Source organism: Phacochoerus africanus, chromosome 15, assembly GCF_016906955.1.
Source record: "Phacochoerus africanus isolate WHEZ1 chromosome 15, ROS_Pafr_v1, whole genome shotgun sequence".
NCBI lineage: Eukaryota > Metazoa > Chordata > Mammalia > Artiodactyla > Suidae > Phacochoerus > Phacochoerus africanus.
The window spans coordinates 63,510,871-63,530,442 of record NC_062558.1 but is presented as its reverse complement, the minus strand read 5'-3'; the positions used below and the strand labels follow the sequence as shown (position 1 = coordinate 63,530,442).

Genomic DNA, 19,572 nt, shown 5'->3' with positions numbered 1-19,572 from the left:
TAGATTGATTGGGTCCACCTAGATAACCCACTGTAATTCGCTCCATCTTAAAGTCCTTAACTTAATCATCTCAGCAGAATTCATTTTGCCATGTAAGGTAACATGGGGAAGGAGACAAACAATGAAGGCATAGGTATCTTGGTGGGCAACATTATTCTACCCATTGCATATGTTTAGTTTTCTAGTGAAAATATCTATTTATTATAGTCTCATATGCTGCCCATGACCCCCAAAGAGGTTTAGACTCACTGTTGTAACTTCATCCTACCTCCACATTTGATTGCTCTTCTGAAATTTCTCAACAGAGCTGACTTCAGATACTGAGTTAGCCTGCACTGTTCTCTTTCATCACATCCTTCCTCCTATTTGCCATCTTCCCTCGTCTCTCTTTTATATTCCTTGGCAGTACCATGTTCCACATCAGAGATCTCAAAGTTGGTGTCCTGCAAATGTATCTAGTGTGGAGATATATTTTGCTCATAGAATGTTTTTAAAAGATTTTGATTCAGTATTTAAAATTCAGAGGTTTCATGGATTTTTGACATTCTTTTGAAAAATCTAAAGATGGGATTGCTCAGGGCATACATTCCTGCAAGACAGCAATTAGCTGGGGCTGAGGAGCAGCTGTCCATTTTTTCACAATTCTCACTTAGATCTCTTCCTTGTTTTATGCTCATTGCCTGGCATTCTATAGGCATTTGATTTAAAATGCCTGCTTCAATCCTTTTCTTCCCAGCAACTGCTACTCCTTAGGAATCTAGCTGCCTGGAGCTAAGCCCTAATAAGGTGATGGCTGATAATTCCTTAATGCCTCCTTTCCCAAGATTATGTGTTTACATTTTAACTTGAATTTTCAATGCATCTGAGTGGTTGGGCTGCATTTTACCCCACTCTGGGATGCTCCTCAGGACCCAGAGCTTTTCAAAATATGTAAAATTACAGAACTGCATTTAGTTAGAGCAAGAATGAACCTTAGTAATCATTTAATACAACCCTCTCATTTTCTATTTGATACCCAGTGAGGCTTTGGTTTGCTTAAACCCTCACGTCCCCTATAATAGAACCTAGACAAGCGCCATCAATCTGTTTAGAGCAGTCAATTGATGAATATGCATCAGTTTGATTGATTTTTATAGCTAAGCCAGTGCCAATTCTGTAAATGCTCAGATATGACAAACGGGAATTTATGGATGTAAGAGAATACTAATGAAGTCGGGGATTTCTTACCTAGCTAAGTAAATTTACTGTTGAAAGTGATTAATGCACTTGTGTTTAAAATATTGTATTAAAATTTATGACAACATTAAGCCTTTTAAATGTCTTTAAAGACCTTATGTATATAAATAGGAGTTATTCTATAGCAATGTGTTACTACTAATTAAGTTGGAGGTTATATTTGCAACTTGGAGTTCATTAGCCTCTTCATCTGGAGGTTAAAGGAGGTTGAAGATTGGGGTATTAGCAAGGATAATGGTCTTTGATGATTTTGACTATTTTTGCAACATTCCAGATAAAAGAAAAAGCTTTTGTTACTTTATGGAAAGAGGAAGTTTTGTTGGCAGCAACTTTTCCATGGGGGATAAATCCTTTCATCTTTTGTTTTTGAGATAGACAAGTTTGTGTGTGTGTGTGTTAATAGCTAATTGTTTCTTGTTGAAATGTGTTTCAGAGAAGTAAGCAGTCTTAATGGGCTCCGCTAAAAAGAGAAAGAATGAGTAAGAGAAGGAGCAGCCAGAAATTTTTTAATAATAAAGAGGATAAGATCTGCCTTCTTGGACTGTACCAGAGTAGGAGCTCTGCATGTTGTCAGCATGTTCTTCTTATTAGTGTGCTCTTAGGATTTTTCTTTTTCTTTCTTTCTTTTTAAATGGGGCTTGGAAGTGAGTTTGCTTGTCTTGACAATGTTTTGAGAGTCCCTGGTTTGTTGGGTAATGAGTGGATTCTAAAAATAGCTTTATTTGCTTATGCTGCATAGGCAGGAAGCAATATAGTGAGGGCTCTCTCCTTCCCCACCCCCACTCCCACCCCTACCCCAATCCTGCCTCTGCTTCCATGGGTGAAGAAGCCATCTGGTGGAATGGAAAGAACAGCCAAACTAAGAAATGCAGGGTTTTCTCTCACGTCTGTCAGGTGACCTTGGTCACTTCACTGACATCCCTAAGTCCCCTCCACTAACATGAGTTTGGGTCAGATGATTTCTAAAACCCCTTCCAGCTCTAACATTGAAAACGCTCAACACTCTAGGTGTTTAAAGGATTAGACACAGAAAGACTTTAGCTAAATAATACAAGCTCTTGCGGTCACAGATAAAAATAATTCATTCCCCCTGCTGTAGAGCACAAAAAAATCCCACACCAAATCCTTAAATTGTTGATTGAAAAAGAGCCCACACTTGATTATTCTGGGAATGAAACTCTCTTTGCATGCTTTCTTGCTTTCTTTTTTTTTTTTTTCCTCTCTCTTTTCTTTTTTTTGAAGGAGTCTGCCCTTGATTTGCCACTTGATAAAATGTTAGCACTTTGGCTGAACAATGATTAGCATAAAGATAAAAGGGAAACCCATTCTTTTATTAATAATAATAATACAGTAAGTGAAACATGGTTTTATTGAAAGATACAGTAGGGAGTTCCCGTTACAGCTCAGCAGAAACAAATCTGACTAGTATCCATGAGGACGCAGGTTCAATCCCTGATCTCACTCAGTGGGTTAAGGATCCGGCATTGCTGTGAGCTGTGGTGAGTTGTGGCATAGGTTGCAGACGCAGCTCAGATTTGGCATTGCTGTGGCTGTGGTGTTCCTAGCCTGGGACTCCATATGCCATGGGTGAGGCCCTAAAAAGACAAAAAAAGAAAGAAAGAAAAAAAGATACAGTAAATTTCAAGGAAATAAAAATGTACTGAAATCTTACCATCCAGATATAAACTCTTTTACCATTTAGTATACGTTTTTATGTTGCTGCCATTGTTTTAATGTGGCCATAAAAAAGAATAGTGTATGAAAGGGACTTCCTAATGTACTAGGGTTTGATTCTGTTAGAAGCACTATTTATTTAAAGCAGGCCCCAGGGTATAAAGTTAGAGTAGAATGCATTCTGACTCTACAGTCTTTGTATAGAAACTGAGTAATAGAGTAATAGGTTAGTGTCACAAGGCTAGTGAGTTCATTGATGGCTAAGGCCAACAAATGGGATTTTCTATAACAAACACTTTAACTTACAAATGTTCTGTAAGAAGCTTGTTTTTACAAACGTTGGTGTCATTATAGCCTTGGGTTAGAAATATTTCTAGGAGATTGAATAGAAAACTTTGGCTCTAACATCTCAACATTTTGGGAAGTTTCTTGGCCTAACTTGGAATAGATTTAAGAGAGAAATTTCAATAATGATTACAGAGACCATGTGTGTGTAAACTTGAATCTGAGAACTATGACTATCTGGTCAAGGGTGCAGTGTTCCTGAGGTCATGGGAATGAGGTTGTTCTTCAGCTTCCGCTTCTTCCCAAGAGGCACTGGCTGCTCCAGTACTTCTATCATGGTATCATCAACAGGATTATTCCTTTTTAAGACTAATGCTAAATATTACACACACACACACACCATATATAATGACACACTCAGTTCCTACCAATGCCCTATTTTTTTCTTTTATCCTTTACCAATGCTAGGTAAAAAACATTTTTGATTTAATATATATGCATATGAAATATATTTTCTTCGTATTATGAGATCTTAGAGGGATTTTTCTATGTAGCTTGCTGTCATACTTAGTGATTATGATTATATTATTCTAAAATATTCATGACTGGAAATATTATAATTTATGGATAGACCATCATTTATTTAGCTTATTCTGAATTATTTGATATTTGGATTCCTTCTAGGACTTATATTTGTAGATATTTCTATAGTAAAAATCATTAAAAATACTTTTATGTGCACCCATTGTAGTTTTCTTGGTCTGTGCATAAGGGTTAAAGCTGTCTAGCTGTAGGATTTAAAATGGCTAACCAAGGAGTTCTGTGGTGCAGCACGTGAAGGATCCAGCGTTGGCACTACAGTGGCCTGGGTTGCTGCTGTAGTGTGGGTTTGAACCTTGGCCCTGAAACTTTTGTATGTTGTGGGCACGGCAAAAAAAACAAAAGGTTAGCTGAAATGAGACTTAGGATATAAATTTTTCAATTTTCTGGTCATGGAAGATAGGAATATAATGGATAATTGATAACTCAGAGAGCTAGATAGAGTCGTGGGGCTGGATTTCTGTATGTGGTATCACAGAATAGTGGCTTTGGGTGAAACATGACTCAGGGCAATTCAGTCCAATCCCTTCCTTTATACTTGTGTATTCTAGATACTTCTATTTCATCCTGTATCTCTCATCATCTTCTAACAGATTGTACTGAGGGCGAGTGCCCCTGGCTCTCACATTCCCAGAGGACATTTGGAGGTCATGTGGGGGTGGAGCAATGCTCTGCTTTGTGGGACTGCCCCATACATGTCAGGCTCACAGAGTGTTGGTGGGCACCCCAACATCTGTGCCCATCACAAATAACCCCCAGTTTCCTAAATGTTCCCAGGAAGGTGTACCACCACCCTCTTGAGAAATGCCAATCTGTATGACGGATGTTTAAAACCATGTTTTATGGGAGTCTTTACTTGAATGGGCACATGTTCCTGATCAGTTATATGTGGGGGGAAGCAATTATCTCACAGTTTTACAACTTGAACCTCAAAGTCTTCAGACACTCACATGCTCCCCTCTCTGTTCTGCTGGCTAAGAGTTGCCTTCAGCAGAGGTAACTCTCCCACACTTTCAAGCTAAGGGATCATGTTCTGCCTCAAATAAACCTTTTTATATAAAAAAAAATTGTTGGAGTAGATTTGACTTATGATGTTGTGTTAGCTTCGAGTGTACAGCAAAGTGAATCAGTTATAAACGTACATATATCCGTTCTTTTTCAGATTCTTTTCCCATATAGGTCATCACAGAGTATTGACTAGATTTCCCTGTGCTATACGGCAGGTCCTTATCAATTTTGTATATAACAGTGTGTATATTGGCACTTCTAGTGTCCTAATCCTTCCCTCCCTCCAGCATTTCCCCTTGAGTGACTATAAATTTAGTTTTGAAATCTTTGAGTCTGTTTCTCTTTTGCAAATAAGTTATAAAAAACCTTGAGTCAGTAAAATGAAGAGTCTTGGCAGGTGCTTTCAGGAGTGGGGGCGGTGGTGCGTATAATGTGAGTGAGCAGAGCTGTGCATGTCTTCTAAGACCCCTCTGCCTCCTGGGCTGAACCCTGCCTTCACTGGAGCAGGTGTCTAACCATTCTATACTAAGTGAGTGGAATAAGTGAGGTGATGGAAGCAGGGAGCTTTGCATCCTGCTCAACAAACCCGGTGATGCTATCACTCATAATAATAATGCATTATTGGGACCTCTGCTTCTGATGGGATTCCTGTCCTGAATATGCTGTCTTGGACTCGACCTCCTTCCGTCTCCCAATCCTGACATTGGGCCTCACTGCTCACTCATCATCCAGGTGTTAGTGTGGTTCTGGCTGTTTCTGGGGTCTGTTCCAGCCCACCAAGGTGAGAGTTGGTACCTATGCAGTGTGGCAGGGCCACCTTGTGTTTGAAGTTTCTTAGAGCATCTGCAAGAACTCAGCCCTTCCCTCTTCTGGAATGTGTCCCCTGAGAGGCCAGGCCAGAAACACCCAGGTGTTCCTATACTCCCAGAAGTCCCTCACCTGTGCCCTTCAACTGCTGGTCTCCTCCCAGGTGGTGGCACTTGAACTTTTAGGATGAAATTTCCCAGTTGGGAATGCCCTGGAGTGCTTGTTAAATACACGTTACCAGTCCACTCCTCTGGAAATTCCAATTCAGTGTGAATGTGGCCAGATATTTCTGTTTTTAGTAACACTGGTTGATTATAATCTTCCGAGAAGTAGAAGGTGGGGTGGTAGCAGTGAGGCTTGAGTCCCAGCTACTGGAGGGCCTGTTACTGGGGCTCAGCATTCTTCCTTTAGCCCTGACACCTAAGTTCCCTCTGTGGGAGCTTATTGGCCTGGACAAGGAGATCCATGGATTGAAAAGTCAACTTAACATCTGTCTCTCCACTTCTAGTTCTCTTTCCCATCGGGGATCCCTTTGAAGGTCATTTTGAACTTTGTGCCTCGGTCTCTTTACCTTTGAAGCTGGTTGCCCAAGATTTGATCTCAGTCCATTTAGCATAGAAACTTGGTAAAAACTAGTAAGAGAATGTCTTTAATACAGCTTACACTCCGTAGGGAAAAGGAACTTTATATTTGCTGGGTTTGAGAGTTGTTATTGTATCTAATAATATTACTGGAATTTATTGGCATCTTGTACAGAGCTATTGTGTGTGTATAAAGAATATTTTGCTCAGAGGGTTGCCCTCTTGGGATATACCTTTTTGTTTTCAAAAGAGTTTCAGGAAACAACAGTCATCCAGCCAGCGGACCCCACCATCCGGGTATGCATTAGTGTATCCTGTGTTGCTTTCTAATACAGAGGCTCAACCTGAGGCAGTGGAATATCTTAGACTCTTAGCTTTAAAATTCTCATTCTTTTTTTCTTCATTTTTAAAAGTCTTATTGACGTTTCATTGATTTACAATGTTGTGATCATTTTGGCTGTACAGCAAAGGGATTCATATGCATATAAACATTCCCATATAGGTTATCACAGAATATTGAGTAGATTTTCCTGTGCTGTACAGCAGGTCACCATTGACTATTCCATACACAATAGTGTGTACATGCCAATCCCAACCCCTAATCCATCCCTCCTCTTTCAAATTTCTGATTCTTTATTTATTTTATTTTTTTATGGCCACATCCATGGCATACGGAAGTTCCTGGGCTAGGGGTCGAATCAGAGCTGCATCTGTGACCTGCACTGTGGCTTTCAGAAATGCCGGCTCCTTAACCACTGAGCAAAGCCAGGGATCAAACCTACATCCTCATAGACACTATGTCATGTTCTTAACCTGCTGAGCCACAAAATGAACTCCCTGATTCTTTAAGAAGGACTCTGAAAAGTGTGCTAGAGGCTGCTCTCCTTTGACTCTTCCTGCCCGGATTTTCTAAACATGGGTTAGGGAGTTCCCATCGTGGTGCAGCAGAAACAAATCCGACTAGGAACCATGAAGTTGCAGGTTCGATCCTTGGCCTCGCTCAGTGGGTTAAGGATCTGGCGTTGCCGAGAGCTGTGGTATAGGTCGCAGATATGGCTTGGATCCCATGTTTCTGTGGCTGTAGTGTAGGCCAGCTGCTGTAGCTCTGATTGCACTCCTAGCCTGGGAACCTCCATACACTGGGGGTATGGCCCTAAAAAAATAAATGTGAGTTAGAAAGCCAGTTGCTAATCCTTAGCAGTTAAGGTCTCTTCCATCAAGAAAATGTGTCTACTGATGGGAATGAGTCATCCCATCCAGCCTGTCCTGCCACCATACTACAGGTGGAGGATGGAGTGGGAGTTTTATCCTAATCACAATACACACTCAGGTTTATACCAGAATTGGCAGCAGCCTATAACCCAGGGATTGATACTTTATTAACAAACCTGTGAGCACCTCCTATGTGCCAAATGCCACAATTAGCTCTAGAGGTAAAACATTAAGCAAGATTCATGTGATCCCTGCCCTGGTAGAGCTTACTGTCATGAGAAAGAGACAACAGTATGAGAAAAAGTTTGTGTATGTGTGTGTATATACATATATATATATATATATATATGTATATATATATGACTAGGTTGCTATGCTGTTCAGCAAAAATTGACACAACAGTATAAATCAACTATACTCTAATAAAAATAAAATACTTAAAAATAAAATTTTAAGAATATTAAAAAAATTATACAAACGCATACTTGGGCACTGAAATGGGCACAGCAGATGTGGAAGATCAGAATACAGCAAAACGTATCAAAGGGAGACCTGATTGGGCCAGTACCTGGTGTTTAAAGGATGCGTGAGTTAATTAGGAGAGCAAATGGAGAGGGAAGAGTGTTAGGGGCCGGGGAGCAGCATATATGGAGGCCTGAGGTGGCCAGGAACATGGCCTGTCCTCTGAACTGGAGGAATGCTGGTGTCATGGGAGCACAAGGGAGAAGAATGATGTGAGTTGAGATTAAGTAGGGAGGTAACTCCTTCGATATCACTTGAAGCTATCACTTCTTCAAGGAGCTTGAAGAATTTCAGTCTTTAAATGTGCAGAAAGGTGATGACAAGGTTGCTTGATTTGGGGGTAGGGTGGTGGTTTGAGGAGGATAGAGGAGAAGCAGACCGGGGAGGTGGCCCAGAAGACAGATGATAGTAATGTGGCTTAAGGTTGTGGTGGGAAGGGGACAGATGCCAACGTGATTTGGGATAAGACTTTGAAGGACTTGGTAATGGATTGGCTGTTGAGTGTGAGGGAGAGGAGAGTGTCAGCTTACTCTCAGATGTCTTCCTCGAGCAATCAGATGGATGGGGGAGCTTTTCACTGAGATTGGAAACATATTTATCTGCTAATTGAACTGTCGAAAGTTGCTCTAAATTGAAAATCCTATGCTAAAATACTGTTTCTTCACAAATTATTGCATCTGTGGTTTGACATTATCCTCAGGCCAAGAAAAATATCTTAATGCTTTGTTCATTTCACTCTGGAGTTCCAGTCTGCCCCCCAAGGGAAGGTAACTGCAGGATGACCCTAAAGTCTGGCTCAGCACAGGCTTTAGTGTTCCAGCCATGTGGGAACACCAGCAGTTTTAGAAAAACTGCCCCTTCATGGCCAGGCTGCAATTTTATAGTCACAGAGTCCAGGAAGAAGCTCTTTCAATATGAGCACACAATTAAGTTTTATGTTCCTCTGTTAAGGAGTGTTTTATATTGAATTATATCACAATGGTGGTTGTCATGGTGGCAATGGTAGTGTTGGTGATGACGATGGTGGTAGTGATGGTGATGGAGACAGGATGGTGGTAACAGTGATGGGGTGGTGGTGACAGTGAGGTGGGTGTGGTGACAGTGATCAGATGGTGCTGACAGTGATGAGGTGGTGGGGACAGTGGTGAGGTGGTGGTGACAGTAATGGGTGGTGGTGACAGTGAGGTGGGTGTGGTGACAGTGATCAGATGGTGCTGACAGTGATGAGGTGGTGGGGACAGTGGTGAGGTGGTGGGGACAGTAACGGGTGGTGGTGACAGTGAGGTGGATGTGCTGACAGTGATGGTGGGAGTGGTGGTGACAGTGATGGGGTGGTCGTGACAGGAACAAGGTGGTGATGACAGTGAAAGGGGTTGGTGAAAGTGTTGAGATGGTGGTAACAGTGATGAGATGGTGGAGACAGTGAGAGTGGTGGTGGTGATAGTGATTAGATGGCAGTGACAGTGATGGGTGTTGGTGACAATGACAAAGGTGGTGGTGACACTGTGATGGGGTGCTGGGGGTGTTGGGGTGATCGTGATTGGAGGCATCAGTGCTGAGAGCCATGAGTGGGCTCTGAGGAGTCCAGGCCACATTTCCTATTGCCTGGGCCTGGGCTGGAGGGCAGGCTCCTGTTGGAGGTGGCTGAGCACCCTGACTAGCTGTCTCATCGTTGCCTTCTCCTGTAGCAGAAGTGCTTGGAAGGAGATGTGCTTGGCTACTTTCCTGTCATAGTTTTAGATGAAGGGAGGCAAGAGAAGTGGATTGTTTCAGTGTGACCCAGTTTTTGTCCTGAGGCCAACTTCCAGGCAGGATTGTAAATGGTTCAAGCAGGACCTTTAAAGACCTTAAAAACAAAAAGAAGGTAGTTTGAGACACCTTAATACTGGTCCAGGTCTTCTCATTTCACTGCTAAACTCCTCTAGTGAGAAGCTTCCGATTCGGTTTCTTCTTCTGCCATGACCTTATCTTTTGCATTCCAGTGGCCTTTTATTTCTCAACTTTCGTTCTCATCATTTCCAGATGACTTGGAGATTTTCTAGCAGCATGAGCTTGGGCAGTCCTTCTGCACACCCTGTTCTCCTCGCCTTGCTTTCTTGCTATGTAATATTTAGCCTCTGGTGCACCATTGATCACTGGTTTATTTCTTCAGCTTCTCTCTGCTTCTAGAAGGATACAAGTTCCATAGAGGGCAGAGGTGTGTTTTATTCACTGCTTTCTTTCCAACACCTGCAATAATACTTGACATGTAGGTATTTAATATATATTTGTTGAACGAATTGATAAAATAATCACCTTAACTGTCTCCTATTAGATCAAATGGGCCTAATAATGCTAATAATAATGTAAGTAAAATGCCTGGTATTTACCTTGAATTGTCAGGCTCTTCTTGACATTCTTTTATTCTTGTAACTTTTTTTTTTGTAACTTTTTTTTTTCTTCACTATTTAAAGTGCTCTTCTGGTTGGCTTCTTATCTCCTTCATGGTGCATCTGTGTTTTCCTCATGGCTCTTCTTTCTTCTGTCCCCTAACTGGCCAATTTCTGAGACCCACCCAGAGGCCTTGAGCAAGTATGACCCAGCTTCTATCCCTTTCAGCTTATTTACTCACCAGGCTTCAATGATTACTAATAAGATATGCCATTAATTATTATCATTTATGATTTTATTATGTTTTGTTTTTGCTTTTAGGACTACACCCGTGGCATATGGAAGTTCCTGGGCTAGGGTTCGAATTGGAGCTGTAGCTGCCAGCCTACACCACAGCCATGGCAACACAGGATCTGAGCCATGTATGTGACCTGCACCACAGCTCATAGCAATGTTGGATCCTTAACTCATGGAGCGAAGCCAGAGATCAAACCCATGTCCTCATGGATACTAGTCAGGTTCGTTAGCACTGTGCCACCATGGCAACTCCCTATTATGGTATTTTTTACATTTAATTTTACATTTCATGTGGGATTTTTTTGGTTTTCATTTTCTTTTTTGGCCACCCTGTGGCATATGGAGTTCCTGGGCCAGAGATCAGATCTGAGCTGCAGTTAAGACCTATACCACAGCCGTGGCAGTGCCAGATCCTTTAACCCACTGTGTCAGACTGGGCATCAAACCTGTTTCCTGGCACTGCAGAGATGCCGCCAATCCCACTGTGGCACAGTGGGAACTCCCATGTGTTATTATTATTATTTTTTTGACTTTTCAGGCCTGTACCCACGGCATATGGAGGTTCCCACACTAGGGGTCAAATTGGAGCTGCAGCTGCTAGTCTACACCACAGCCACAGCAATGCTGGATCCTTAACCCACTAAGCGAGGTCAGGGATTGAATCTGCATCTTCATGGACACTAGTTAGGTTTGTTAACCACTGAGCCACAATGGGAAATCCCTTGTGTTATTTTTAATACAGCTAACAATATTCATAAACATTTTTCACAAACTGTCCTTCACGTCATGAATTATCCTATGCAATAGCTGACAGTGTCTTCACTTCACGGGTGAGGAAACAGAGGCTGAGAGAGGTGAATATCTTACCTATAGATACACAAACCTAGTAAGTGTTAGATTAAAATCATTTTTGGGTCTGGATTCTTCTGTTCCTTCATTTATTCATCCATCCAAAGGGCATATAGAAAGCATGTGCTATGTGCCAGGCACTGTGCTAGGCTCTGGCCACGCAGAGAGTTAAAGCTTTGAATATATAAATGGAAACTCATGAATTGCCTCTCTTTATGCCTGCTGCCTGTACTCCCTTCCCAAATGGCATATTTTTCTATCTCCATTGAAAAAAACCACCTGTCATCTTTCTTGTCATACAGGCTCGAAACTTTGAAAGAATTTTTATTACCCCATCTCTTTCATTCAATACTTTCAAAACACATCCAAGAACTCATATTGTGTTTCTTCCTGATGATGTTTCTTTATCTGTCTCTACCTCCCCAATTCCTCTCCACCATCCTCATATGAGCTCCCGTGCCTTCATCCTTGAGGTATGGAAATAGCCTCAAGACTGAGAGTTAGTCAGTTTTATTTTCTTCTTCAGAATCCACTAGATTGTAAGTCTCCTAAAAGTCAAGAGTCTGCTTATTGATTTGTATTTCCCCAACACTGTATCAGTCACATAGAAGACAGTCAGATGACCCTTAAATTAAAGCACCTTAGATGCTTTGAACATGGTTCTCAAACTTGATCTGAATGCTTACCCAGAGATTACAAGTTGTTTTCCTGGAAAATCCTGTGACTCTATGACATGCCGCTATTCTCTACATCTCAATAATATATACAAAGTCAATTTTTTGCTTTTCTTCCATGACTATTGGCTATTGTGTATTTGTTTTACCATCTTCTGGCATTAAAACCCTAGAGAAATGGTTGAGAACTGTCAACTGATAAATATTCTTTCCATTAGAGGACATGACTTTCCTTTTTCTGCTGCTACCATAGCTCTATAGAAACACAATTTGGGAACCTCTTTAGGTTAGAGGAAAATTAAAAGCCCTTCAAAGTTTTAGGTGTTACCAGACAGGCTGGATTTATGCCTCTCCCCCAGAAGGTTTCCCCCATTTTGTAAGAAAGAGCTACTTTGCATTTTCTGAAGCTCTGGAAAGAAACTGATAATTGTGGTTCAGGGAATTGACGTGCAGAGCATGGGTGTGCCAGGTGCCTTCTTCCTCACTGTTCTTTCTCACTTGAACCAACTCTCCCAGGGTTCATGGTTGGGACCCTCAATCTTCTCTCACACCCAGGAGGGACATTCTTATTTGTGCAGACATGGTAGATATCAGTGTGACAGTCACAATTCTGTTTTACCACTTACACATTTTTCTCATTGGAAGTTATTGTTTGGCAAATGGGGGACAGGTGTAGGGGTGGGATGGACTTGGGGTTTGGGATTGGCATGTGCACACTGAGGAACATGGAATGACTTGCCAACAGGGACCTGCTGTATAACACAGGACACTCTACCAAATACTCTCTGGTCTGTGTAGGAAAAGAATCAGAAAAAGAATGGATGTTTGTACACTTTGTTGTACAGCAGAAATCTTCACAACATTGTAAATCAACTATACTTCAATAAAACTTAAAAAAATGAAAAAAAAAGAATTAAATTCCTGGAGAGTTCCCTGGTAGCCTAGTGATTAAGGATTTGGTGTTGTCATTGCCATGGCTTGTACCACTGCTATCGTGTAGGTTTGTTCCCTGGCCTGGGAACTTCCACATGCTGTGGGATGTGATTAAAAAAAAATTGTTTTCACAGTTAGCAGTACTTATGGACTGAAAAAACTTGACATTCTTAAGAATATTTTGAAGTTAGGCTTGTAGCATTCTAAAAATGCATAATAACTTTTAGAAATCATTCATCTTGATGACCACTCAGAGGCCATATATGCTTTCTTCAGGATTCAAAGTAAAGCAGATAATAACTGTAAATAATTATGTTCCAAAATAAATCTTTTCATAAATGACTTAGCACTGACTAAATCCTTTATTCCTTAAGATAGCAGGCCTTTTTATAAGGATAATAACTGTAATTTAATATATTTATTATAGAATAGCATACGAACTGCTGCAGAAAAAAATTGAATGTTATGTAATAGATCCCATTGGACCATAGCATTTGATGAATCCCAATTTGGAGCTAAGCATCTGCCAGTAGTGGAGTTTTTGTGGGGTTTTTTGTTTGTTTTTGACCTAAAAAAAATATATTCAGGGTAGATTTGCCTTGTTTCAAGTCCTTTTTCTTCTACTGGAAACAATGAAGAGGTGAAACCTGGCTTTACCATGTTACCCAGCAATTGCTATAATATTTATCGTGTTAGTTAAGTTATAGAATGAAGTTTCCAAAAGCTATCTCCAGTAGGCAAATGGTATTTTTCTGGAGCAGCTATATCAGATGATGATTCAGGTTCGATCCCTGGCCTTGCTCAGTGGCTTAAGGATCCAGCATTGCTGTGAACTGTGGCAAAGGTTTCAGGTGTGGCTTGCATCTAGCGCTGTGGCTTCATGTAGGCTGCAGCTATAGCTCCTATTCGACCTCTAGCCCGGGAACCTCCATATACCGCAGGTATGGCCATAAAAAGGAAAAAAATAATTTGTCCTAGGTACTGAGGATTCAGCAGTGTAGAAGGTGGACAGAATCACTGACTTCTCGGAGCTTACATTTTTATGTGGAATTTCCCATAACAGGGTAACTTTGGGTAGTGATAAGGGCTAGGAAAAAAATCTAAGGACCAGGCTATAGAGAGTGAAGAGGAAGGATGCTTTGATCAGAGAGGTCAGGAAGGCCTTGCTAGAAGATGACCTAGAAGCTGAGCTGATGCTACATGCTGGCAAGAGTCAATCTGGTGAAGATTTGGGGAAAAGCACATGTGAAGGTTTTTTTTTTTTTTTTTTTTTTTTGGGCTGCACCTGTGGCATATGGAAGTTCCCAGGCTAGGGGTCGAATCAGAGCTGCAGCTTCCAGCCTATGCCAGAGTCACAGCAACATGGGATTTGAGTCAAAACTGCTACCTATGCCTTGGCTTGCAGCAATGCTGGATCCTTAATCTGCTGAGCAAGCCCAGGATTGAACCTGCATCCTCATGGATACTTGTTACCTTCTTAACCCTTTGAGCCACAATGGGAATTTCAAGTGTTAAGGTTTGAACAGGAAACTGCACTGTATGTTCATGAAACAGAAGGTCAGAGAGGCTGGAGGGTAGGGGACTGGATGGGAGTGACAGGTGGTGGGACAGGAAGACTGGCAGAGCTCAAACACTACAAATTGTTGCAGACTTATAATGATCTTGGATTTTGTTCTTTAGGCAGTGGGACACCGGTGAAGAATTTTCAACAGGGCCATGGCCAGATCTGTAGCTGCCAGCTGCAAATGTATATTGTTGAAAGGTTTCTTTTAAATGGAAATATTTTTCTTTCTTTGTATTTTATAGTATAGACCAGAAAGCTACCATTTGGCCAAAGGATGCTTTTGAAACTCAACAGGACTTCGAGGAGGTAGGTGCAATCATTGCTGGTTGTATGCATATGAATTAGCCAGTCATGAAATTTATTATTCTTTTACCTAGTACTAGAAATTTACTTACTTATTTATTTATTTATTTTTAGGGCTGCACCCACAGCATATGGAGCTTCCTAGGCTAGGGGTTGAATCAGAGCTATAGCCACTGGGCTAAGCCATAGCCACAGCAATGCCAGACCCGAGCCATGTCTGTGACCTACACCACAGCTCACAGCAATGCCAGATCCTTAACCCACTGAGTGAGGCCAGGGATCGAACCTGTGTCCTCATGGATACTAGTCAGATTTGTTTTTTGCTGAGCCACAACAGGAACTCCCAGGAATTTATTCTGATTCAAATTTTTAGTACTTTTGCTCTTAAGTAAACTTGTTTTCCTAGCACTTCTTTGGGCAGTGTTTTCCTTGCTGTGGATCAGATGCATTTAAAATGTTATTTGCAAGATTGTTCATTACGTTTTGGACCTAAGCTAAGTCCCATAGTCATTTCATTATACTTCTTTCAACTTTGCTTCAGGATTGTATAACCATGACTGTGACCATTGCATTTGTAAATTTTTCTCTTAATTTTATTTAACTCCCCGCCCTGCCACCTTCTACTTTTTCTGATAGCTTTTGCAGTCTCAAATGCTTAGTATTTTTCCACAGAGCATGATATAGTTTGATATTTGCAGTGTGGTCTTCCAGTATGCTTTGGGATATTGAAGCCATACTTTCTAAACCAAATGGTTTCCCACTGCACTGGACATCACAGTGTTAATTAGCTTGTTCTAGATTTTCTTTGAGATATATAATTTAATTCTGTTGGAAATCAATATAGTATAATTAGGATCCCTGTTGTTACAAATGCCTTAGCTTAAGATGTTGCTTTGGAATACTGTAATTTCTCTTGCCCTCATTATATAATTAAGGAGCAGTGGGTGGTATATCTGATTAGGACTGTGGCAAAAAGAATGAAAAGACTTGATGCTCAGATGCCAGGAAGAGAAATGATGGGCTTCGGGTAAATTGTTTGTCATTTGAAGATGCATCTCTCTTCCTCCTCCCCCACAACAGGCAATTACTGAACTTAGATGGGTTTTTTTTTTTCTGTAGAATTTGGCAGAAATGAATAGCCAAGGTAAACCAGGTGCCTTATTAAACTCAGTTAATAACTGAGGTCGTGGAAAATATCCTAAAGATAACAACACAGAAAACTGCCTGTTACTCCTTTGAGCATAGAGACAGCCTTCAGATTCCACAATCTCAATGGTGGTAACAGGATGGAAAAAGGAGTTTGAGGAGATTGAGGCAATAAACTGAACTGTTTGCCCCACTGGGAATAAGCACAATGCTAGTTGTAAAGAACACTGATTTATTTTGTCATAAGTGCCTAGAAAAAGGAGGGGCTTGTAAGAGTCAACTTATGATACTTTCAGGTATTTGGGAGAGACTCTGAATTGTGAGTTGGAACCCCATGAGAATACTAAGATGACTTGAGCATTCTCAAATTACAGTGGCATAATGCTCTATTTGAAAAACTGCTTTGCTGTATCCCTTCACTATATTGTATTTGAAAATTACATGAACTGTGCCAGCTCACTGCCCTGGGATTATATGGGTGCCAGAGTGCTGAATGGAGCCAGGCATGTGAAAGAGCAGTCAGCGGCATATTGTACATGTGTGCTTTTCCACGGAAAGGTGGTGCTGCTGATCCAGACTGGTTGATGACAGTGAATGTGTACTCAAAGTGGAATTGCTCCATTTACAGGGGTAAATCATGTGTGCAGATCATTTTGTGACCAAGTTTTGAAGACTGTTAGAAACCTTAGAAAAGCTTGAATGGGGCAACTCATGGTCCAAGGCCATGTAGGGAGGGCTGACGTTGTTCAAACTCAATGATGGAGACCTCCCGTAGACTAGGAACATATTGTTTAAATTATTAAAGTGTAGTTGATTTACAGTGTAGTGCCAATTTATGCTATATAAAAAAGTGACCCAGTCATATGTATCTTTACATTCTTTTTTTCACATTATCTTCCATCATATTCTATCCCAAGAGATGGGATATAGTTCTCTGTGCTGTACAGCAGGATCTCATTACTTATCCATTCTAAATGGAATAGTTTGTATTTACTAACCCCAAACTCTCAGTCCGTCCCACTCCCTCTCCCACTTGGCAAACACAAGTCTGATCTCTATGTCTGAGTCTGTTGCTGTTTTGTAGATCAGTTCATTTGTGCCATATTTTAGATTCCATATGTAAGTAATATCATATGGTATTTGTCTTTCTCTTTTTGGCTTTCTTCACTTAGTATGGAAATTTTTAGTTCTGTCCATGTTGCTGCAAATGGCATTATTTTGTTCTTTTTTATGCCTGAGTACTATTCCACCATGTATATGTACCACATCTTCTTAATCCATTCATCTGTAGGTGGACATTTAAGTTGTTTCCATGTCTTGGCTAGTGTGAATAGTTCTGCAGTGAACATAGGGGTGCATGTATCTTTTTCAATGAAAGTTTTGTCTGGATATATGCGCAGGAGTGGGATTGCTGGATCATATAGTAGTTCTATATTTAGTTTTCTGAGGAACTGCCAAACTGTTTTCCAGAGTGGTTATACCAATTTACATTCCCATCAACAGTGTAGGAGGGTTCCCTTTTCTCCACACCCTCTCCAGCATTTGTTAATTTGTGGACTTATTAATGATGGCCTTTCTGTTAGGTTGAGGTGGTACCTTGATGTAGTTCTGGTTTGCGTTTCTCTAATAATTAATGGTGTTGAGCATCTTTTCATGTGCCTATCGGCCATCCATATGTCTTTTTTTGGAGAAATGTATGTTTAGATCTTCTGCCCATTTTTTGATTGGGTTGTTTGTTTTTTTTGTTGTTGTTGAGTTGCATGAGTTGTCTCTATATTTTGGAGATTAAGCCCTTGTTGGTTGCATCGTTTGCAAAGATTTTCTCTGTGGGGTTGTCTTTTCATTTGAACATATTAAACTGGGTCTTTCCTAGCATTTCCCAAACTTATAGAATACCCAACTCTTTTTTGGAAGACCCCCCCCAAATTACCATTCCTTTAGATAAATGAGTCTTATGGAATACATATGGGAAATACTTCTTTAGTATTTTTAATGTAAATAGAAAATACATATAGAAAAATGCACATAAATATACAACTGGGTGAATTCTCACAAAGTGCACAACCAGAACTGAGAAAAAGAACACTATTAGCATCCCAGGCACCCCTTTTTAATTCCTTCCAGTCACTGTTCCCCTATAAGGATAACTGTTCTTTGGACTTAAGTAGATTTGTTTTGTCTGTTTTTGAACTTGTTATAAATGGAACTTGTTTTTGTGTCTGGTTTAATTTACTTACTAAATTAGAGATTCATACATGTTTGGCACGTAGTTTTAGCTTTCATTCTTCTTGCTGTAACCCATTGTATTCTAGTTTTTGACTGTTATAATCAGTTGCTACTAATTGTAATTTTTTTTTTCTTTTGAGGGCTGTACCCGCAGCATATGGAGGTTCCCAGGCTAGGGATCTAATTGGAGATACAGCTGCTGGCCTACGCCACAGCTACAGCAACACCACATCCAAGCCGCATCTGTGACCTACACAACAGCTCACGGCAACAGCCGATCCTTAACCCACTGAGCAAGGCCAGGGATCGAACCTGCAATCTCATGGTTCCTAGTTGGATTCTTTTCCACTGTGCCACAACGGGAACTCCATAAAGAGTTTCTTAAACCTCATAAGAAGCATGGTCCACAAGTATTTTCCAGGTGTTTCTATGGATGCTAATGTTGTAGTTGTTGATTATAACAGTGTTAAGATATTACATATGTGCTTTATATTTTCCCCAGATTTCACATCTACTTTTTAAGCTTCTTCATTCTACTTTCTCTGTCACAGATAGATGGGGCCCAGCTGTATTTGATTCCAGATTTGGTACTTGACCAAGGTCTCCAGTCTATTCAGTAAGGTCTCCTCTATATAGCAGGTCTCTTCTATACAGTAACTTGACCCGAGGTCTCCTCTATGCAGTGTGACGTAACACAGATACCTATCGATGTCTGTCTCTGTGTATGTTCCCCATGCTTTCCCAGTGAACTGAAAACAATCACTTCTTGTCTCCCCAGGGCATAAGTACAAATTTGATTCCTGCCAGTCTCACTTGTCTTCTGCCAGTCTCAAGCCCCTGGTTTTTGACTTTGGTCTCTTGATAGGACTTGCATTTCCATTCCATGAGTTTCAGTGTCTCTGGAACTATTCCATAGGAGTTGGTTTCTGAAAAACTTGAGTTTCCTTTATGCCATTGACCTGAGCTTTCAACTCTGCCTCTACAAGACATCAGATTTTATTGGCTGTGGTGTCCTGATCCTGATTGGAAAATACTCTAGATTTGAGATCTGTTAATGTCTCCTTCCCCTTAGCCCTTGGTTTTAGTCATTTCCCCATGTGCGTATAGTCGATAATCAGTCAGTAGTCCCCAAAGTTGCTTGAAGAATAAAATGAGAAAAAATATTGTTTTCCTCTCCACATCTTAGCAGATCCCATTCTTGGCTTCAGTTTAATTAAGAAAAATAACAGGAAGTTCCTGTTGTGGCTCAGTATGTTAAATATTGTCTCTGTAAGGATGTGGGTTC

General features: G+C 40.7%; 1 protein-coding gene across 7 annotated transcripts in view; it reads left to right on the top strand.

Moving 5' to 3' along the window:
* Positions 1–19,572, top strand: part of FAM13C (family with sequence similarity 13 member C) — a 130,745-nt gene that overhangs the window by 56,561 nt on the left and 54,612 nt on the right. For all 7 annotated transcript variants that reach the window (XM_047760435.1, XM_047760433.1, XM_047760432.1 and 4 more), the window contains one exon: positions 14,855–14,918. In XM_047760435.1, the coding sequence (XP_047616391.1) occupies positions 14,855–14,918 (64 nt within the window). The remainder of the gene's footprint in view (positions 1–14,854; positions 14,919–19,572) is intronic.